The following is a 24,196-nucleotide window of genomic DNA, read 5'->3' as shown; positions in this document are numbered from 1 at the left end:
TTTTTCTCCTCTGCAAAATGTGGATTATGCCTACTTTACAAAGTTGTCATGAGGATTAAATGATATGACAGATGTAAAATACATGACGTAGTGCCTAGCATGAGATAGATTCTTAAAAGAATTTTCTTCTTTTCTTATATAATTTTGAGCCTCATTTCCTGACCTGAGCAGAATAACAAAATACCATAAATGCTTGATACATTTCCTTATGTTTCAAAATTATATATATGAAGCCTAGTGAAATAAAATTTTTAGAAAATCACTCTATAACCCATTATTATTTTTTCCCAATTGGAATGAAAAACACCACTGCCATTGGAACTACCACTATTGTGTTAACAAGAAGTACTTCTGTTTCTTCTACAATTCTGTGACTATTACTATTTATTCATTTAAAAGAATCTGTGTGGCAAGAATTTTCACATCATTTTCATTTAATTGTTAAAATAGCCCTGTGAGGTGCATGGTGCTGGTATTTTTGTTATTTTTCCATTTGCCAGTTGAGGAAATGAAAGTATAGTGAGTTGTGCTACATACCATTATATTGGTTAAACTAGAACTTGAACCCAGGTCTCCTGACTGACTGGTAACTGAATTTCGTGAGTTTCATGGTGTGTCATTGTTGTGAATATGTTTGCCTGCTATTTATTTATTTATTTATTTATTTATTTTTTTGTGGTACGCGGGCCTCTCACTGTTGTGGCCTCTCCTGTTGTGTAGCACAGGCTCCGTATGCGCAGGCTCAGCTGCCATGGCTCACGGGCCTAGCCGCCCCACGGCATGTGGGATCTTCCCAGACCGGGGCACGAACCCGTGTCCCCTGCGTCGGCAGGCGGACTCTCAACCACTGCGCCACCAGGGAAGCCCTGTCTGCTATTTATTTGTCTGCTAGTCTTTAAAGATCTCTTTTTAAACTCTGTAATGAAAAGATTTTTCTTTTTATTGTACAGCCCTCATAATTTATACATTCATCCATTCATTCATTTTTTTTCATTCAACACATACTGATTATAACCTTTCTAATGGTTAGGCCATGTGCTAGGCCCTAGAAATAGCAATACAATTGTGAGAAAGACATATACCCTTCATGAAATTTTTACTATAGTGAGAGGGACAGACATTAACAATTAACATAAAAATATTTATAATTGAAGGAATAGTGCTAGAACCATGTGAACAAATAACAGGGAGGGACTTGATTGAGTCTGTGCATTGGCTTGGTGGTGATCCTGAGACTTCCCTGAGGAAGTTACATTTAAGTTGAGGTTTGAAGGATGAGCAGCAGTCAACCAGATGAAGAGGTAAAAGGAAAAGGGTGCTACCTAAGGGGCGAGTATAGTTTCCTCCTTATTCCCCTCCTCTGTCCTTCCTTCTTTCCTTTATTCCTTCCTTCCTTTGGATGACAATTCATAATTGTCCTTGCTCATTTTCATTATGATTTAAAAATGTATTTTAAGTATAAATTAATAATTGCAAAACATAGTACTGAATTTTTCTCTCAGTGCATTCTCTGAGAAAATCAATTATCTGGACTGCTTAGGAGGTTCTGTGGTGAGTTTACATTCTAGATTCCATTGGTAGTCATGCAGTAAGGTCATGGAGGACATTAATTTTGCTGGGTTTTTTTTCCAGTTTTATTGAAAAATAATTGACATACATCACTGTATAAGTTTGAGGTGTACAACATGATGGTTTGATTTACATATATTGATGAAATGATTACCACAATAGGTTTAGTTAACATTTATTATCTCGTATTCATTTTGCTCTTTTGTGTGTGTGTGTGTGTGTGTGTGTGTGTGTGTGTGTGTGTGTGTGTGTGTGGTATGCGGGCCTCTCACTGTTGTGGCCTCTCCCGTTGCGGAGCACAGGCTCCGGACACACAGGCTTAGTGGCCATGGCTCACGGGCCCAGCCGCTCCGCGGCATGTGGGATCCTCCCAGACCGGGGTGCGAACCCAGTTCCCCTGCATCGGCAGGCGGACGTGCAACCACTGCGCCACCAGGGAAGCCCCATTTTGCTCTTTTTAATCCCATCATTGCTTTTATGCTGACAGTTTTTGCTGGCACAACACACTGAGTCTTTTTTCCAAAGGGAAAGTAATATACCTCTGCTTAAATAAGTGAATATTTCCATCGAAACTGATGTATTTGGTGTATTACAAACTACTAATCCATTACGCAAACTATTTATTCCCTTAGTTGAGAAGTACAGTTTCAAGTTTTTTTTTAGTTCCAAGTAGGATGAAGACCCAGGCAAATTTTCTTTTTCTTGTTTTCACACTGTCATCCATTGACCCACAGCTAGCATTTTATGTAGCACCATGGTCCCATACATTGCTATAGTAGGAAATCCACGTGACACAAGAAGGGAAATCTTAGGAGATGGATATTATAATCTAACAGTGCAAGTATCTCTTTTTAACAAGGTACCATTCATTGTTATGGTAAAGTTATAAAATATGTTTATAACTAGTTTAGGAGCATATTGGGACTGACTAAGGCATTTAGCAAAGCAGAAGAGAAGGTTTGAAAAGGAAGTTGGCTACAGAAAGCAAAGGATGAATAACTCTTTGACTTTACCAAAAGATTTCTAAGAGCACATTTATCAAGCAAAGGTGATGGGACTTGCTTGGAATGACTCCAGGCCGCAACGTGATGCTGGCTAAGCATTATTACAACAGAGAAACAGATGTAGAGCAATGATACCATAGACTTCTTTTCTCTAACAAATAGACTTCTCAAGAACATAAGCAGTTGTTCATGAATTTTTTTCAGCCACATCAGTTTATGTAAGAGAGCAATATAATATAGTTGAAAGAAAATGTACTTTAGAGGTATTCATCTGTATCTCAGTACTGCCACACTATTGTGATCTAGAGTGATCCTCTAAATCAGCGGTCCGTCCCCCCCCAATCACCAGGCCGCACAGCAGGAGGTGAGCGGCGGGCGGGTGAGCTAGCAGAGCTTCATCTGCTGCTCTCCATCGCTCACATTACCACCTGAACCATTGCTCGCATTACCGTCTAAACCATATTCCGCCCTCCCGCCCCCCCCGTCTGTGGAAAAATTGTCTTCCATGAAACCAGTCCCTGGTGCCAAAAAGGTTGGGGACCGCTGCTCTAAATCTATCTGAGCCTCAGTTAACTCATCTGTAAAATCAGGAAAATAGCATAATGAAATAATGAAACTTGATATTCATAATGACACTCCTGAAACAGTGAAAGGCCTGGAAAATCTGAATTATTCACTAATTTTTATAGTGTTAGCTTTGTCTAGAATTGTAATCCTTGTATCACTTTACTCCAGTATCAAGAATAGCTAATGAATCAAAATAGCCCATTGTCAAGCTATAGAGGAATAGAGTGTATTCCAAGTTTCTACTTGTTATATATGCTAAAAATACTACTACCTATGAACCAATATAAATACACTTTAAACTATAAAGAAAACATTCATTTTGTTTGTCAGTGCTAGCCAGTGAGCAAAAGGTTAGGCAACTTATTCTTCCTTTCCTCTGCCTAATACTTTTCTGTCCCTCTTTGAATTTAGGAGCATGTATCCTGTTTGGAAATCTTTTCTGGAGGGAACAATGCAAGTAGCCCAGTCTCGGATCAATATATGTGAAAACTATAAAAACTTCATTTCTGAGCCTGCAAGGACAGTGAAAAGCCTAAAAGAACAGCAACTAAAAAGGGTATCGTTTCTATTTGTTCTTTTCTTGTATACATTTTAATATCTCACTGCTACATTTATAATCTGCAAGATTATGTTAAATTGCTTTGTACACTTTGAGTTTTTCTATATGGTCCAAATGTTTCTGATTTTAACATGGATTTTCTGATTTCAACATGTTCCTTCTAACTACTGTATTTTATTAACTGACAAAGGTGAGTGTAATTTGAATCTGTGGACATTCTGAAAGCTCAGTAAACACTTCTTACAAATATTTTTCAGCTTAACTCAAGTAAATAGATTTACTTAGTTTGGTGTATATTAAAATAGTTACAATGTTGTTAATCCCACTAAGTCTTGAGAAAATTGGTCTTAGTTTCAACTTGACCCATTTTGCATAATAATTTAAAGGAAGTTGACACATTGTTACTGAGTCTAAACTCGCTCTGCTGGCTACACACACTATAGGCCAGTAAATTGGGAGGCGAGGTGTTAAGGCAAGGAATGGCGACTTTGTTTGGAAAGCCAGCAGACTGAGAAGATGGCAGACTAATGTCTCAAAGTAACCATCTTATCAGGGTCTGGATACCACTTTCTTTTATAGAACAGAAAGGGGGAAGAGGTGAGGAAGTAAAGTAAAAAGGCTGTTAGTTTTGCCTGTCTTGGCCAGCATTGGGGAGGGGATGGGTTAATTTCTTTTTTTCTGAAGCCATTCACAGGTGGGCCAGGTCAGATAGTCTCCTTGTGAGCTGAACAAAGGCACTTTAGTTTAACTTTCTGGCAGAGGAGCAGGGTTCCCTGAGGCAGGCCATTATGTATGATTATAATAACAAAAGCAACAAAAAGCAAAGGTTAAAGTCAAAGAAACAGATCTAACATGGAGTCAAAATCGGCTCTTCCCTGTTACCATATCTTGACCATATATAGCAAACTTATTACCAAAAATGGTTTACTCTAAAGTTTAGCTATATAGGTTACATAAAAGTTTTTAAATAGATCTGTTTCTTTGTACAGAATTTTAAAATTCATAGAAAAAATCGTTATTAAATGTGATTTTTATGAAAAGCTTGCTGTTGAAAGTAGGTGATTGAATTGTGTCCTTTTAGGAAAGGACACAGTTTTACAAAATTAGAGATTATCATGATGCCTAATAAGCAATTAAATTTTTCTTATGGAAGTATTAATACTTTAGAAAATATTAAAGTGTTTATTTAAGGAAATAACATTTCGCAAGCCATCCATTGTTTTGATTCTAATTGTCCTTTGGAGTATCACTAATTTTTTACAAACAAAAACCAAAAAAACTAATCTTCCTTGTTTGCCAAAGATGATTTTAGTAGCATGAAATCAATATGTTAAATGTATCTCTTTCAAGCACTCACATAATATCAGTGGGTTTTAACATATTTGTATAAGAATGCCTCAGTTTTATCTTTGCTCAAAATTATCTCTTTCAAAACAAACAGCGAATAAACTATGAGACCACTGACTGAACATTGCTTTCTAATGGAAGAAAAAGCATTGTGTGTGTGTCCATCAGTGCCTGCAGAGAGAGGGTGGAGACAGAGGTAGAGTTGATACTACTCCTTCCTAACTGGGAGGAAATACGATGTTTCAAATAGCCAGTGCATTCACCAAATGTAATTGAATTATTGGAAGCTCTACATTTCTCAGTATAGAAACTTTTTTTTTTTTTTTTTTTGGTTGCACCATGTGGCCTGTGGGATTTTAGTTCCCCAGCCAGGGATCAAACCCACACCTCCCGCCCCCCCCGTCTGTGGAAAAATTGTCTTCCATGAAACCAGTCCCTGGTGCCAAAAAGGTTGGGGACCGCTGCTCTAAATCTATCTGAGCCTCAGTTAACTCATCTGTAAAATCAGGAAAATAGCATAATGAAATAATGAAACTTGATATTCATAATGACACTCCTGAAACAGTGAAAGGCCTGGAAAATCTGAATTATTCACTAATTTTTATAGTGTTAGCTTTGTCTAGAATTGTAATCCTTGTATCACTTTACTCCAGTATCAAGAATAGCTAATGAATCAAAATAGCCCATTGTCAAGCTATAGAGGAATAGAGTGTATTCCAAGTTTCTACTTGTTATATATGCTAAAAATACTACTACCTATGAACCAATATAAATACACTTTAAACTATAAAGAAAACATTCATTTTGTTTGTCAGTGCTAGCCAGTGAGCAAAAGGTTAGGCAACTTATTCTTCCTTTCCTCTGCCTAATACTTTTCTGTCCCTCTTTGAATTTAGGAGCATGTATCCTGTTTGGAAATCTTTTCTGGAGGGAACAATGCAAGTAGCCCAGTCTCGGATCAATATATGTGAAAACTATAAAAACTTCATTTCTGAGCCTGCAAGGACAGTGAAAAGCCTAAAAGAACAGCAACTAAAAAGGGTATCGTTTCTATTTGTTCTTTTCTTGTATACATTTTAATATCTCACTGCTACATTTATAATCTGCAAGATTATGTTAAATTGCTTTGTACACTTTGAGTTTTTCTATATGGTCCAAATGTTTCTGATTTTAACATGGATTTTCTGATTTCAACATGTTCCTTCTAACTACTGTATTTTATTAACTGACAAAGGTGAGTGTAATTTGAATCTGTGGACATTCTGAAAGCTCAGTAAACACTTCTTACAAATATTTTTCAGCTTAACTCAAGTAAATAGATTTACTTAGTTTGGTGTATATTAAAATAGTTACAATGTTGTTAATCCCACTAAGTCTTGAGAAAATTGGTCTTAGTTTCAACTTGACCCATTTTGCATAATAATTTAAAGGAAGTTGACACATTGTTACTGAGTCTAAACTCGCTCTGCTGGCTACACACACTATAGGCCAGTAAATTGGGAGGCGAGGTGTTAAGGCAAGGAATGGCGACTTTGTTTGGAAAGCCAGCAGACTGAGAAGATGGCAGACTAATGTCTCAAAGTAACCATCTTATCAGGGTCTGGATACCACTTTCTTTTATAGAACAGAAAGGGGGAAGAGGTGAGGAAGTAAAGTAAAAAGGCTGTTAGTTTTGCCTGTCTTGGCCAGCATTGGGGAGGGGATGGGTTAATTTCTTTTTTTCTGAAGCCATTCACAGGTGGGCCAGGTCAGATAGTCTCCTTGTGAGCTGAACAAAGGCACTTTAGTTTAACTTTCTGGCAGAGGAGCAGGGTTCCCTGAGGCAGGCCATTATGTATGATTATAATAACAAAAGCAACAAAAAGCAAAGGTTAAAGTCAAAGAAACAGATCTAACATGGAGTCAAAATCGGCTCTTCCCTGTTACCATATCTTGACCATATATAGCAAACTTATTACCAAAAATGGTTTACTCTAAAGTTTAGCTATATAGGTTACATAAAAGTTTTTAAATAGATCTGTTTCTTTGTACAGAATTTTAAAATTCATAGAAAAAATCGTTATTAAATGTGATTTTTATGAAAAGCTTGCTGTTGAAAGTAGGTGATTGAATTGTGTCCTTTTAGGAAAGGACACAGTTTTACAAAATTAGAGATTATCATGATGCCTAATAAGCAATTAAATTTTTCTTATGGAAGTATTAATACTTTAGAAAATATTAAAGTGTTTATTTAAGGAAATAACATTTCGCAAGCCATCCATTGTTTTGATTCTAATTGTCCTTTGGAGTATCACTAATTTTTTACAAACAAAAACCAAAAAAACTAATCTTCCTTGTTTGCCAAAGATGATTTTAGTAGCATGAAATCAATATGTTAAATGTATCTCTTTCAAGCACTCACATAATATCAGTGGGTTTTAACATATTTGTATAAGAATGCCTCAGTTTTATCTTTGCTCAAAATTATCTCTTTCAAAACAAACAGCGAATAAACTATGAGACCACTGACTGAACATTGCTTTCTAATGGAAGAAAAAGCATTGTGTGTGTGTCCATCAGTGCCTGCAGAGAGAGGGTGGAGACAGAGGTAGAGTTGATACTACTCCTTCCTAACTGGGAGGAAATACGATGTTTCAAATAGCCAGTGCATTCACCAAATGTAATTGAATTATTGGAAGCTCTACATTTCTCAGTATAGAAACTTTTTTTTTTTTTTTTTTTTGGTTGCACCATGTGGCATGTGGGATTTTAGTTCCCCAGCCAGGGATCAAACCCACACACCCTACATTGGAAGGGCAGTCTTAACCACTGGACCACCAGGGAAGTCCCAATATCAGAATATTTTGAAAGAGTTAAAACCATTTGTGCTCTTCTCTGACGTGAATTTAACTAACATTCCTGAGCAAAGAATGTTAAGAATGTTTGGCGAGCTTTGACAAGTCCTCATATCTGTGAATTAACTTATATTATAGCTGATAATAATGGTGTTTGTTTAAGCAGTTGTTAAACACTAAGTACATATTGAGCATACCTGTCCGGACTCTGAAATTACAAATGACAGAAACTTACTTCAAACTGGCTTAAGCCAAGAAGAGAATGTATAACTAAACATTTCAGCATGGATGGAATCCAGGCAGGGGTGGATCCAGGTCCTCAAATGATAACATTAGAATTCAGTCTTTCTTCCCATCCATTAGCTCTGCTTTCCCCAGTGGCTTCATTCTTTAGCAACTCTCTCTACGTGGTGCCCCCCAAAGTGCCAGATTTACAAATATCAAAGCTAGCAATCCTACATTTTCCACTTTCCCCAAAGTTCTAACAAAACTACCAGAATTAAGGCTCATCAACTTATTTTGGGTTACAGAGGTTTCAGTCTTCATGCAAACTACATGGACTAAAAATGGGAAAAGATGATTCGCCAAAGGAAAATTGAGATAGGTTCCCAATGGAGCAAGAAAAGCAACACATAGCCACAACTATTGGCTTCTCCAGTTGTACTTCCCAAACTTTACAACAAATTGACTCCACATAGGATCAGAAATCATCTATTTTTCTTCCTGTACTCCAACCCTTCCTCCCCACGCTTTTTTTTTTTTGCCTATATTTGGATAATCTTGTATTTTATTTTCTTCTTTTTTATTTTAGTGTGATAAGAACACTTAACATGAGATCTACCCTCTTAACAGATTTTTAAAGTGTACAATACAGTATTTTTCTACAGATGATCTCTAGAACTTGCTCATTTTGTATAACTGAAATTTTGTACCTGTTGGTTAACAGCTCCCTCCTTCCTTTTTTTCCAATCCCTGACAACCACAATTCTATTCTTTGAGTCCATGAGTTTGATTATTTTAGATATTTCATGTAAGTGGGATCATGCAATATTTGTCCTTTTGTGACTGACTTATTTCACTTAGCATAATGTCCTCCAGGTTCATCAATGTTGCATGGATGCATGCATAGGATTTCCTTCTTTTTTAAGGCTGAAGAATATTCCATTGTGTATATATACCACATTTTTTAATACATTCATGCATTGATGCACATTTTGGTTGTTTTCATATTTTAACTTTTGTGAATAGTGCTGCAGTGAACATGGGAATGCTAATATCTCTTTGAGATCCTGATTTTACTTCTTTTGGATAAATACCTAGAATTAGGATTGCGGGATCATATGGTAGTTCTTTCTTAATTTTTTGAGGAACCGCCATACTGTTTTCCATAACAGCTGCACCATTTTGCATTCCCACCAGCAGTGCACAACAGTTCCAGTTTCCCTACAACCTTGTCAGTTTGTTGTCGTTTGTTTTTTTGGTAATAACCATTCTAACAGGTGTGAGGTAATATCTCATTGTGGTTTTGATTTGCAATTTCCCTGGTAATTAGTAACATTGAGTAATGTTACACTTTTTGTTATCAATTTTCCTCCACTATTAGCTTTTTAATTTTATAATATTGTTATTCTTTTAGGAATTAACTTAGAGATTCCAGTATGCCTTTCTGACTTACTATAATTTACCATGAATTGGTACTTTTACTGCTCTCCAAACTTTACTCTAAATTAACTTACTAAAGTCTAATGTGAATTAGTATTTTACCACCTCATGAACAATATAAAAATGTTTTAATAGTATAATTCTATTTACCTCCCTGTTATGACATTTGTGCTGTTAGACCTTTTGACTCTGTCCATGTCTTTTGTACTTTTTCTGCATTTTCTGTATTAATACCCTTTTTTCTCTCTGCACTTCAGTCTGAATGTTTTCCACTGATATCTTGCAGCTAATTTACACTCTGTTCTATTTCTTTTTTTCTTTTAATTTGTTTTGATTGATTAATTGATTGAAGTAGAGTTGATTTACAATATTTTGTTAGTTTCAGGTATACAGCAAAAGTGATTCAGTTTTATATTTTTTTCAGATTATTTTCCATTATGAGTTATTACAAGATGTTGAATATAGTTCCCTATGCTATCCAGTAAATCCTTGTTACTCAACCATTTTATGTATAGTAGTTTGTATCTGTTAATCCCATACTCCTAATTTATCCCTTCTCCCCTCCCTTTTCTCTTTGGTAACCATAAGTTTGCTTTCTATATCTGTGAGTCTGTTTCTTTTTGTATATAGATTCATTTGTATTATTTTTTTGGATTCCATGTATAAGTGAAATCATACAATATTTGTCTTTCTCTGTCTGGCTTACTTCACTTAGGATGGTATTCTCTAGGTCCATCCATGTTGCTGCAAATGGCAATATTTCATTCTTTTTTATGGCTAAATTATATTTCATCGTGTGTGTATGTGTGTGTGTGTGTGTGTGTGTGTGTGTGTGTGTGTATACCACATCTTTTTAAAAATTTTTTTATTGGAATATAGTTGATTTACCATATTGTCTTAGCTTCTGCTGTACAGCAAAGTGAGTCAGTTATACATACACATATAACCACTCTTTTTTAGATTCTGTTCCCATATAGGTCATTATAGAGTATTGAATAATGTTCCCTGTACATGCCACATCTTCTTAACCCAATTGTCTGTTGATGGGCACTTGGATTGTTTTTGTGTCTTGCCTATTGTATATAGTTCTACTATGCTGTTCTGCTATTTTTAATTTGCTTTTAAAACTTATCTTTTGGAATCTCAGTATATTTTTCAGTTCTGAAAATTTTTATTTGATCTAAAAAAATGGAGTCCATGTTTCTGGTGCAATTCTTCATGTTTTTTCTTTATCCTCTTAAATGTGTCACTCCTAATCTCTGTTTCATAATTCCACTATCTGAATCACTATAGGTCTCTTTTTATCATTTACTGTTTCTTTGTTTGTTTTTGGTTATTTGGGTCTACTGGTTTAGTAGGCCTCACAGTCCTGGACATTGTGGATAAAAATTATAGAGGCTCTGGAAGATGTTTTCTATTTCCAAAGAGAATTAAGTTTTCTAGCAGGCAGACAGAATACTATCAGATCACCTTGATTGTGTTAGGGTCTGGTTTTAGGCTTTTTTAGTCTGGTCTTTTTCACTTATGTCCTTATTCCTGGGGTCTTACCTGAAAGTATGGGGTGCTTACCAAAGGCTTTCTACTTTGACAAGACTTGAACTCCAACCTTTGTCTTCTCAACATCATGTAGCTTCTCTGATCCTTCTGTTCACTGCTCAGTTCATTAGCCTTTCAGCTACTGTTCTTTCCTGAATTTCTTGGAATTTCACTACACACATGCCATTTAGAAGTCAACTGATGATTCAGGGAAATTGCATGCAGATTTTTGGATTTGCTTCTCTGTAGTACCCTTCTTTCCAGGTCTAGCCTCTCAAGTTCCTGCTCTTTGGGCATCCACAAACTCCAACCTCTGTTTCCACAGTCTAGTAAAAAACCACTTTGTGTTTATATCCTACATCTCTGTGCCATGACTCAACAATTGCCCTAAGAAGAAAAGTCAAGGTGAATGTAGAGCTTACCTAGCTGTGCTCTGTTCTTCCAGATATCACAGTCCCTTAAGTCCAGCGTGTATTGCTGTTGTTTAATGCTGGCTGTTTCTAAAATCTCTTTTGTCTAACTTTTACAGTTTCTAGACTATAGGAAGATAGTCTAAAACAACTTGTTCTGTCATGATCACAACCAATTTTGACTTAAAATTCTCCCTCAGTAACATTTTTAAATTGAGGTATAATATTTATAATATAAAATTTTATAATATATATAAAATTTATAATATTATGTTAGTTTGAGGTATACAACATAATGATTCAAAATTTTTCTAGATTATATTCCATTTATAGTTATTATAAAGTACTGGCTATATTCCCTACACTGTACAATATATCCTGTAGCTTATTTATTTTATACATTGTTGTTTGTACCTCTGAATTCCATACCCCCTCTCTTGCCCCTGCCCCCTTCTCTCTCCCCACTGGTAACCAATAGTTTGTTCTTTATATCTGTGAGTCTGTTTCTTTTTTGTTGTATTCACTAGTTTGTTTTATTTTTTAGATCGTACATATAAATGTTAACATACAGTTTTTGTCTTTCTCTGTCTGACATTTCACTAAGCATAATACCCTCTAAGTCCATCCATGTTGTTGCAAATGGCAATTTTCATTCTTTTTAATGGCTGAGTAGTATTCCATTGTGTGTGTGGCATGTGTGTGTGTGTGTATATATGTATATATATACACACACATACACATACATACATATATATATACACCACATCTTTTTTACCCATTCATCTGTTGATGGACACTTAGGTTACTTCCATATCTTGGCTATTGTAGATAATGCTACTATGAACATTGAGGTGCATATATCTTTTTGAATTAGTGTTTTCATTTTCTTTGGACATATACCCAAGAGTAGAATTGCTGGGTCATATGGTAGTTCTATTTTTAGTTTTTTGAGGAACCTTTATACTGTTTGCCACAGTGGCTGTACCAGTTTACATTCCCAACAACAGAGTACAGGGTTCCCTTTTCTCCACATCCTTGCCAACATTTGTTATTTGTGGTATTTTTGATGATAGTTGTTCTAACAGGTGTGAAGTCATATCGCATTGTGGTTTTGATTTCCATTTTTCTGATGACTAGTGATTTTGAATATCTTTTCATGTGCCTGTTGGCCATCTGTATATCTTCTTTGGAAAATTGTCTGTTCACATCTTCTGCCCATTTTTTTAATCGGGTTGTTTGCTTTTTTGATATTGAGTTGTATGAATTGTTTATATATTTGGATTTTAACCCCTCTGTAAATTTTTTTTGAAGTATTTGTTGAATTTGTTACAATATTGCTTTTGCTTTATGTTTTGGTTTTTTGGCCGCGAGGCATGTGGGATCTTAGCTCCCTCTCCAGGGATCAAACCTGCACCCCCTGCATTGGAAGGTGAAGTCTTAACCACTGGACCACCAAGGAAATCCCCCCCTATAACATTTTAATGGTCATGTTCTTTTTAAAATTTTCTCTACTTCATCAGTTTTCTTTTATAAAACTTGGGGATAATTTCAGATACAATTATAAAGTGTCTGACCGTTGTAAAGATTATAATGAGAATTATATCATGGCTTTTTCTAAATCACTTTCTGTATGCTGACATTTGCTTATAAATGAAAACAAGAGCCACAATAATCTATGGCTTTTTAAAATTTAATCTATTCTTTTTTTTTTAATTGAGTTAAAATTGACGTATTAGTTTCAGGTGTACAATGTAATCATTTGATATTTGTGTATATTGCAAAATGATCACCTCAATAAGTCTAGTTAACATTTGTCGTTCTTATATTAAACTAGCTATGCTTTTATCCATATCGTTCTCATTTATACTAGAGTTTACCTTCCTTGAAATAGTTGGGATTCACATTTGTATGATACTTTAGAGTTTGTAAACTCTACCATATCCATTATAGTCTCATTTGATCTTCATGACAACCTGTTAGATATGTAAATATTATTATTTTTCAAATGATGAAACTGAGGCTAAGAATATTAGAGAGACTTAGGTAGTAAATTATTGAGCAGGAACTTGAATATACTACTTTCTAATTCCAAATCGTATTCAATCCTTTAAAAATACTTGGAGTTTAATATTTAAATAGGCTTACAGAAAAATATATACAACTTCTTCACCTCAGTAGACTCTTTATAGATGTTCCCTACTCCTTTACCTAATTAGTTTTTACAGTAGTTGTAATTAACACATGGATAATTTGTTTTAGGATATCCTGTTTTCTGCATCCTCTATTTCCTAATTAATTATTACTGTTTCTATACAAGCTTTATGTTTATTATTTTTTACTTCTGAATAAATTTTTCATTTACTCTGCTTTATTTAGTCATTCCTCTGTTTTATTACCACTAAGGTAATAAAAGTTAACTTTTTAAAAAGTTATTTTCTTTTCTTTTTTTTTTTTTTCTTTTTGGCCGCACAGTGTGACATGTGGGATCTTAGTTCCCTGACCAGGGATTGAACCTGCATCCCCTGCAGCTGAAGCACAGAGTCTTAACCACTGGACCACCAGGGAAGTCCCAAAAGTTATTTTCTTAGGATGAATTTCCAGGACAGGACTACTGGGTCAGAGGATGTACTAGTTTGTAGGCCTTCAATGTATTGGTCCAAGTTACTTTTATTTTTATTCCTGTCTTCAAGTTATTAGCAAGTCTATCTATCCTAGTATCTGTCATACTCAGGAATCATACTTTTAATTTCTTCACTAGGATCCTGAATTTTAATATCCAAGTTTGTCATTTTGTATGATCCCATAGCCCTAATGTACACTTACACATTCATTTCTCTGTCTGCTCAGTGCTGATAACTCTTGGGAAAGAGCTGGGCATATATCACATCAAGGCTTTTCTTAACATAGTTATTATTAAGCTTGTTTTTAAGTATATGACTTAATCCACCTCAGAAAATTGGATTTCTACAGAAGAAACTTATTTTAAAAGTTGGAAAGGAAATCCTGTTCCTTTGCAAATTAAGTTTGATGACTTTTATTTAATAAATATTTTTGATATTTTGTTATGTGCAGGCATTTTCCTTTGAAGAAGAACACAGCTTACTCTGACTTGAAACAGTTCACCTGGGTGATGGAAACATTTCGTTGTCGTTTTAATGAATGCTAGGGAAGAAAGGATCACAAGAGATCTCTTCAGTGTGCACACAGGCTATCTCTAATACTGTTTGATAAACAGTATCTTAGAAACTTATGTAAAGGGAAAAAGCAAGTAGGAATAGAGTCAACCAGAGTTTTCTGATGAGATTTTTGAGAAATCCTTTTAAAGATATGAACTGTCACAAAATTCATCTGATATTGTGGCACATGTAGAAAGTAATTTAATTTAATAACCTTTTATAAATGAAAATGAGTTAAGTAATCTCTATAAGACGTTTGGTTACCTGAGACTAAGGAGAAATGTCCTTTAAAGGGTAGGGATATAAGGAGTGAGTGACTATGTGTTTGTGTTTCTGTGTGTGTGTGTGTGTGTGTGTGTGTGTGTGTGTGCACGCATGTGTGCATGCATATGTGCTCATGTACAGGTACCCATGGTGTTCACTTTGTGTGAATATACTGAGATCCTATCCACATGGTTTTCAGTCTTCAGGAAAACCTTTGACCTACTGTGTTTCGTTTCCTCTCAAAATATTCAAATTAGCAGACCCTTTCAGTGCTTAATATCACCCTGGGACTCTTAGGCTTCCCTTCATTGATTAGTTTTCTGAGGCCAAGTTTCATTGTTTTGGATGAACATTTTGGATGTAGATACCTTACACCTGACTCCTCTTTTAAATAATCCATCCCATTTGGCCATTAAACACAGTTGCGTTTTTTCAGACCATGCTCCAGTTCCTAGTTATTAATATCTAATTTTAGCCATGGAGCATTCTTTCAGCTCTTCACACATGCAAATATGGCATTATTGGGATGTTTAGCACTTCTCTATGGGAGTGTCAGGTTGTCAGGGTGTTATTTAGTAAATAAGAGATTTGTTTATGATAAGGACTATTAAAAATTAAAGATTTTTCACAAGATAAAACTTACTATTTTAGTATGTCTATATAATGACACATTATTCAGCCATAAAAAGGCATGAAGAATTAGTACATGATACAACATAGATGAACCCTGAAAACATTATGCAAAAGTGAAAAAAGTAAGATGTATAAGGCTATGTGTTATATGATTCCATTTAAACAAAAGGTCTGGAATAGGAAATTTATGAAGACAGAAAGTAGATGAGTGGTTGCCAGGGGCTAGGGGGTAGGTAGAAATGGGAGTGACTGCTAATGGGTATGGGGTTTCTTTTTAGGGTGATGAAAATGTTCTGGAATGAGACAGAGGTAATGGTTGTACAACTTCGTGAATATCCTAAAAACCACTGGGGTATGTGAGTTATATGTCAATTCTTTTAAAGCTTACTATTTTAAGATAAAGTAAATCTGTGTGAAACCTTAAAAACATGGTTATCACAAAACTAGGGTACATACTATAATGGATTACATGGTAAATTCACTGTATGACTTTGGGTAAGTTGTTTAACCTCTTTAAGTCTGTTTCTTCATCTTAAAATTGGACTAATATGAATACTTTTATCACAGAGTTGTTTTGAGGACTAAATGTGATGTTATACCTGTAAAGTGCTGGACATAGTATATTGTGCTTGTGCAGTGTACATAGGGAGTCTTCTTAAATGTAACTAAACATTCAGACTCATGAGTATTGTAGGCCACACCTGGCATGAGGTTTACTTAGAAGGACATTAGGACAGGGAACACAGTTAAGCAGCAGGGCGGCATCCTGCATTAGTAGAATTAGTTCTCCCACCAGTTTATGCTTCAGTCTACATAGCTAATCAGAGTTATACTGTTTGGTCCCTAGGTGACAGGTCTGGGACAAGGGAATGAGACTACATGTGCAGGGGTAGCCACAGACTCTAAAGGAGAGGAAAACCTTTTATTACAGCTCTATAGACAGAGCTTCCAAGGTCCCTGCAAGGGACATGTCCAGATAGAGGAATCACCATACTCACAGAAGCCCAAAGCCAAGACTTCTCCATCAAATATTTGTAGTTCATTTGTATTTCTCCCAAGTTGATGCAATTTACCCATCATGTAAATTCATATTTATACATAATGTTGCTGAATAACCCAGTTGACATTGTGTGTTAGTCAGGTTTCTGTTGAAACACAGACCTTGGAAGTTAAGGGTCCAGTTTTCATGCAGCGGGGAAAGAGGTGTTTTTTTGTTTTGTCTTGTTTTACCCTTTATTCACAGCCTGACACTTATTAAGTGCTCAGTAAATGTACCCATAGGAAACCTTCCAGATCTCTCACTTCCTGTAAAGTAGTGAAACTCTAGCCTATATGTCACATGTCTAAGTTTATTTGTGCTTTATCCTTGCTTTTCTGATGTCCTTGTTCTATTCCACACTGCTCACCCTGGTAAAATGGTCCCTTACTTACCAATGTCTCTTCCTACTTTGCTGTGTTTTTTCAATCTCCACCATGCACTGACGATGCTATTCCAGGCTCAGAAGTTTTAATGGGGGCTGCCCTGAACTGGCCTCAGACTGGTGAAACTTCTCAGTGGTTTGTTTCAAACTGGGGAAAATAATTCCCGCTTTGGATATCCAGAAGGGTCCCAAAGCAGTGTTACTTTGGCCCCATTGTGTTATAAGAGTTTATTTGTTAAATATTTCTTTGAGTTATTATGTCTGTCTCTTCTCCTAGAATCTGTATGTGTATCCAAAGAGTTGAGTTGGGGATAGTTTTGAGTAAAAATTGTTATTTGGTACCCAGGTTTCTTGCTTCTCTCCTTCATCTTGGGCTTATCCTGTCAGACTTCTCAGATTTCTTATTTATTTATATTTTTGGCTGCATTGGGTCTTCATTTCTGCACTCGGGCTTTCTCTAGTTGTGTGGAGTGGGGGCTACTCTTCGTTGCAGTGCGCTGGCTTCTCACTGGGGTGGTTTCACTTGTTGCAGACCAAAGGCTCTAGGCACGTGGGCTTCAGTAGTTGTAGCACGTGGGCTCAGTAGTTGTGGCTCGCGGGCTCTAGAGTGCAGGCTCAGTAGCTGTGGCGCATGGGCTTAGTTGCTCCATGGCCAGACTTCTCCGATTTCAGTCCTCCTTTCCCAGAAGTGAACCCTTCAGTACCCTTTGTACCATCAGTTCCCCAAACATATAGAGAAACTTTATTAATATTATGAAGATTACAGAATTGCTTTAATCTTTTGCCTTTATTGCTATGCTCCAACACTAAGAGCATTTTCACTGTTGCTCTTCTTATGCCTTAGCTTAATGTCAGTTATCAGCAGCACTCAGAGGTTATTTCTCAAAGCAGAGTTGTTAAGCAAACTGTGACACTATTCAATACATTACTTGAGATGGGAGTACCAGCTGTTCACTGTATTTCAGTTTGCAATTTGAAGGGTACTAAAAGTGCTGATTCTTCTCCTGGGTTTCCATCCTGAGGGCATAGTGCATAGTTCTTAGGACAAACTCATTTTCTGTAAGCCTGAAGACTAAAATCATAATAATTGCACTTTGTATTTTACAGTGTGTGGACCAGTTGACAAAGATCCAAACTGAATTGCAAGAGACAGTGAAAGATTTAGCTAAAGGCAAAAAGAAGTACTTTGAGACTGAACAGATGGCTCATGCAGTACGAGAGAAAGCTGACATCGAGGCAAAGTATGTGTTTTAGCATTTCTGAAAAAGTGATTATGCAAATAAATGTTATTTTTGCCAGTACTTTGTTTTCTGTTAATACAGGGCATAGAGTCATTCTTAGGTTATATTGGTTTCATTGGACCTATAAATGTTACATACTTTAGATCAAATTTTCTTTTATATTAGTTGATTTTTATTTAAATTAATATAAGCAAAATGGGAATATTTGATCAGTCAGTTTTCACATTAAATTAAATTTTGAAAAGGAAAGAAGACAAATGAACGTGGTATTGGAAGCTTAGCAGAAGTCTGGTTAAAGTTGCTATGGTGTGTAGAGCCTCCATTTTCTCATGCCAGAGTAAATCAGTTGTAGTCGAAAATCCTTGATCCTCAGTATGCCTTTGAAGGACTATGGACGCATCAAGTGAATAAGACCACTGACCTCAGTATAGAAACCCTGCCCCAGAATTTCTCTTATATGAAGTTCTAACGTATATAATTTTTAATGTATGCTTTAGGAACTGTGTGTGAATTTTACTTTCAATATATGTAAATTAAAAGTCCTTTATTTTGAGAATAATTAGGAAAAGAAGGAACTGGCAGTTTATAACAGAAGGAAATGCAAAGCTAACAGTAGAGATTTTTGCAATGACAACTTGAGGAAAGGTTAAAATTTTTTAAGAAAAAATAAACCTGTGTTATAGAATGGGATTCTGAAGATGTCTCTGAGGAAAGGTGAGACTCCCATTTGGTGAGCTCACTGATGGAAAATGTAGGAGTTTGAACTCCTAGTCATGAAATCAGAAAGGCTATGAACACTTGTACAGACTAGGAAGGAGTCAGGGTTGTCTTTTTAATATACTTTTTTATCTGCTGGAAATTAAGCAATCTCATAGGCATCTTGTGAAAATTTAGGAACTCCTGGAAAGTTTATTTTGTCCCAAGGGATGGTAAATGAATACTCATAAAGTGCTTAATGTTACTGGAAAACATATTTAATATTTCCCTAACTTAGTTTATTATCTTTATTATTTTATTTTATAAGCATACAAATATTTCCTGTACTTTCATAGAGTCAGTGAACCCATCTTCCCAGTTAGACCTGAAGTTTTTAGATTAGGTGCTCTCCGTTAGGAATATCCTTTCATGGTTCTTAAGAACTTGTTTTTTAAAATGCTCAGGGATTCTAGAACAGAGAATAGACAGATTTGTAGAGCCTATATAAATACCTATTTTAGCCAGGGTCCACAAGGTGGACACAAGGTGAAAAGGAGGACAATTGTGGGGCTGTTCCTGAGAAGTGTGGATTTGACAGGGTCTAATTCACAGGTGCTGATAGCAAGAAACTGCCTTCTAATATAGCCCAGATTCAAAGGGGATACAGCAAATCAGACATTTAATTCAATGTGTAACTTTTCTGGAAAATTAATTCTACAACAGAGAGAGAAATGCCTCTTTATCTTCATTCACTCACTAAGTGTTTATTGAATGACTAAATTGGGTACTATGGATACAGAGATGAGGTAGATAAGTTTTGCCCTCAAGAAGTTTAAAGCCTAGAATTAAAAACAAACGTGTTTTAAAGTAGATTTATGATTTGTTTATTCACAGTAAACTTAAAGAAGTTAAGTACCGAAAGTCACTCACCTAGTAATTAATTTATTTTAGTAGTTGTGTGAAAACACTGTTATGTAAGCATAGAAAATAGATTAATTTTGCCTAATGAAAAAGGAAACCTTTATAGAAAAAAGGGATGTTTGGACACAGTTCTGAAGAATGGTGTTTCTAAGTAGAGATAAGAAGGAAGATCAGGAAGAGGAATGAAAACTGGGCTGTATATATTTGGTTGACCGAAAAGTTCCTTCGGGTTTTTCCGTAAGATGTTACGGAAAAACCCAACCAAACATTTTGGCCAACCCAATAGTTTTGATAGATGATTTGACAGATAGAGATGTGTACATTAGGAGAGAGCATAGAAGGAAGGATACAGTTTGAAGGGATGGCTGAGTTCCACTTTGAATATGTATGTTCTGATAAATATGTGGGACCGTGGGGTGAATATATTTGGTAGAGGGTTATATATCTGACTCTCAGATGAGAATTTGGGCCTGAAGATCTTGCTTTGGGGGTCAGTTGCATATCAGATGATAGTTAAAGGGATGAAAGAAATCATATATAAAATGAGATGAGAAGTTGAGTTTGGAAACCTAAGGAAGATTAACATTTGGAAGGTAGGTGAGGAGGAGGAGTATGTAGTATGGTTCATTGTATATATTTTATTTGCTCTAGATAATAATCTTTGAGGACAGGAACTGTATTATTTTACCTATTACTAGTACCTTCTTTATTACCACAGAAGGATTGTATGAGGATTAGAAAATGAAGCAGAAGCCAGAGACTTGAATCCTTATATTGGAAAATCCAGATGCAACTCAGACTATTTAGATAATGGCTACAAAAAAAGGTGAAATGAGTATACCCCAAACACAGTCTTTCTTAACCCTGAAAAGGCGCTCTCAAATTTTAAAGTCTGTGGCGTTTGCTTTTCTAGATCAAAATGAATAGGAATCTGATTAATAAAGACAGAGAAAACCCCCATCAAATATGAATATGGCAAGGTCGAAAAATAAAAGGAGTCTCTTAGACCCAGCTTTTTTTTTAGTAGTGGAGTAGTTGGAATGCGTGTTTGTATGTACGTCCTTGAATGTTTCTCTCTTGTTAGAAAGTTGAGAGGCTGCTTTTTCTGTCCTCACATTTGCTCTGCAGAGACTGGCTTGCTCTGTCTTCCAATACCAAACGGTCTGCAACTTTATTTCATATTATGGCATAGCTTCCAGCACATTCATTGAATTTTCCCATGGCAATCACCATGACACTGCAGTCAAGACAAACATTGCAGCTTCAGAAATTACTGGTTGTGGGGAATGTTGGTTGTTCCTTAGCATTTTTCTCCTTATGGTTATCTCTAGTTGTTTGCATAAAGCCAGGATATTTTAATTACTGATTGTTAGATTATGGTTCCCCTCCCAAGCTGAGAGGGATTGAGGGAAATAAGGACACCAGAAAAGAGAAGGTTGAATAGAACAAAATCATATTAGGGCAGAAAGTCCAAGGCCTTTATCTCTATGTTCTGAATACTATAGGTATGTTAAGAGTGGAGGGAGCACATAGGCAGGCACCCAAACAAGAAGAACTTTTAATGGGAGATGTGATGGAATTAAGGTCTTTGTAGAGCCTGGTCAGTATCATACAGTAGATTGCATTCCTGGCATTGGCACATTCATGGCACATTCATGGCACATGGCCCTGAAAGCCTGCTAATCTTTGTCTCCATAGGTTGGTTATCCATGGGCTTCTTTAAGCTTCCTTGTGGAAACTAAAGTATGTGCAATTGTATGATACTGGGAATAACCTATAGTTTGAAGACTCTTGTTTTTTAGGAGATACCAACATATTGGATTCGTCAAATTGTATTTTTGTCATTCAGGATATTTTTATTTTATTAATCCCACTATTTTCTGTTTCACCATAATATTAAATTCTTCCTGTAGTAAAATAAAGGTAAATAATAATTGCTTTTGGTTTTCCATTTATTTAGTTCTCTTTTAGAAGTGTCATGGGGAAAGGTCACTTTTTTAAAAATTTAGTAATTATAATATTTAATCATTTTATTATGTAATTTGATAATTTTATTAACATACTTTTCTATTTTTATTATAGATCTAAACTTAGTCTTTTTCAATCAAGAATCAGTTTACAGAAGGCAAGTGTAAAGGTGAGTTTTTGAAAACTGTATTTCACAATTGAGAAACGTTAGCTTAAAAAAAAAAGAATTGGGCCTTTTGAGGGTGCAGTTCAATTATTTCCATCTGATTTCCATTTAGAGAAGCATTTTAAAGTTATCAGGGAAGAACTTTTTTTCCCAGTTCATGAGGGTTTTTCAACTAAGTGTCAGCACTTTGGATACTCCCTGCTTCTCAAGATTGCTTTAGAGATGTTTCTATACCTAACCTGCTTAGGTAGCCTGTTGTCTTCAACACTTAGTCCAAGAGACTTTAACAAGTCTATGGGCTTTAGAAAGCTCAATAAAATCCATTTCACTCAGATTTATACCTCTGAGCAGATATTCTGGGCCAGATGCAAGTGAATTTTTCCTGTGGGATCCGCAAGCTGTAGAATACCTGATAAATAAGCTTAGTGACCTACCTTTGTCTGCCTGGCTCCCAACTAGCATGCATTTCTTTTGGCACATTAGGGGGTGTTGATTTTTTTCAAACTATTTTCTAACTCCAGCAGATTTACCCAAGTCTTTGAAGATAAGGGACTTAACTTAATTTGAGAACCTTTATCTTCCCATCAGAATAAAATGAGCGAAACATTATGAAGTTCTCTCAAAAGCTTTGGAAATTCCTAAAGTGTAAATAACAAATATTTGAAAGCACTCTTACTGTGTCAAACAGTTCTAGTCACTGTTTATTTAATTCTTCAATAGTGTTGAAGAATTTTTATATGCATATAAATGTTTCTCCACATAGTCATCTTTACTCTTGTTGGGGAGCCAACTAAGAGTGGTATCCTCATATGTTTTTCAGTACAGTATCAGTTTGCACTGACTTTTTCTTTTCTCTTTCTATGTTTTAGTTAAAAGCCAGGCGATCTGAGTGTAATTCCAAAGCTACCCATGCAAGGAATGATTATCTTCTTACATTAGCGGCAGCAAATGCACACCAGGATCGCTACTATCAAACAGATTTAGTTAACATTATGAAGGTAATAACAGCCTTAATATCTGTGGTAATATTGTATCATTAAAGACAAAACAACTCATGAGTTGACTGTTGGGTGTATGGGATTGAGTCGATACAGTAGCAGCCAGGCTACCTCGCATTTTGTTGGAATACACTTGGTATTGTTTAGGTGACCTCTGTGTCATGTAATCTGAATTAATTTTAGTATAAGAAAATGTTTAAAGCCAAATCATAGTAAAAGATTGTATTATTCCCTAGCAGCAGCAGATATTTACTGTATAGTTGTTATTAATATATGATTATTTTCTAAAAGCTTAGCTTTTTAAAATTTTATCATTTTATGCTTAATTGATAGGTAAACTTGTGCATTAATATTTTATGAGGTGCCTGTGGGTAAAACAAGAGAAAATGTAACTCGTAGTTATATGAAAATGTCTCTACCCTGAAATGTAGGGTTACAGTTTCTTGTATGACAAAATTCGATCTTGGTCTTTCTGTTTATACACCTATATGTATCTTTAACTTTAACTCAAGTAAAGGACAGAGGGTGGAAGAGCAGAAAACTTTTTTTAACATGCTGTCAGGTTTGCCCTCACTGCTGATAGACAAGTTCTGCTTTGAATTGTATCTCATTCTCTCTTGTTGTCTCAAGGACCCAAACTTTTGATTATTCTATCTTTATTTTCAACCCATCCCTCTCAAATGTATTGTTCTTAATGACTGTCCAACCACATTGCTTTCATTGAATTGCTTGCTTCACGAATTAGAGGTGTTGAGAAGGGGGTGCAGCAGGAATGGGTGCTCTTTTCTTTCTACAGTACCTCTGGAAAAGAGATAAACTCTGTCCAGAAACTACGAGTTCTTTCCTTGAAAGTAGAGACAGGACATTTACTGGAAACTTTAGGGAAAAACGGAGGGATGGAGAGAGTAAAACTGAACTAAGAAGTATCCTATTGCAAAATTTTTTATTTCCTTTTTGTTTATTGTCTGAAATCCCCTTTTTCCTGGCTTCTATCCTGTTGTGACTTCTGCTGGTTAGGATACAGGTGGTAAGAGAGACAAGGGATTGTTTTGACATCCCAGATGAGAACTCTGCATACATTTTCTCATAAAATGTTGGACATAAAGGTTTAGACATTTTAGTATCTTATTAGGTGTTACACCTAATAAGTGCTTCAGACTTACAAGAACCAACTGGAGACTTGGCCTCCCAGTATAACCTGGTTTCTCTAGGAAAATATGTATA

At 35.7% G+C, this 24,196-nt stretch overlaps 1 protein-coding gene across 5 annotated transcripts in view; it reads left to right on the top strand.

Annotated features, from left to right (window-relative positions):
• Window positions 1-24,196, top strand: part of FCHSD2 (FCH and double SH3 domains 2) — a 300,658-nt gene that overhangs the window by 126,449 nt on the left and 150,013 nt on the right. For 4 of the 5 annotated variants that reach the window (XM_055078767.1, XM_055078769.1, XM_024131619.3 and 1 more), the window contains exons 1-4: window positions 5,940-6,087; window positions 18,090-18,223; window positions 21,923-21,977; window positions 22,844-22,972. In XM_055078767.1, coding sequence (XP_054934742.1) covers window positions 5,947-6,087; window positions 18,090-18,223; window positions 21,923-21,977; window positions 22,844-22,972 — 459 coding nt within the window. In that variant the 5' untranslated portion in view covers window positions 5,940-5,946. Of the gene's footprint in view, window positions 1-3,551; window positions 3,697-5,939; window positions 6,088-18,089; window positions 18,224-21,922; window positions 21,978-22,843; window positions 22,973-24,196 lie in introns of those variants that run through there. The other variant, XM_024131614.3, reaches the window with a different exon arrangement.

The sequence above is a fragment of the Physeter macrocephalus genome, chromosome 16 (assembly GCF_002837175.3).
Source record: "Physeter macrocephalus isolate SW-GA chromosome 16, ASM283717v5, whole genome shotgun sequence".
NCBI lineage: Eukaryota > Metazoa > Chordata > Mammalia > Artiodactyla > Physeteridae > Physeter > Physeter macrocephalus.
Note: the sequence above shows the minus strand (reverse complement) of the source record. Positions and strands in the feature narration are given on the sequence as shown.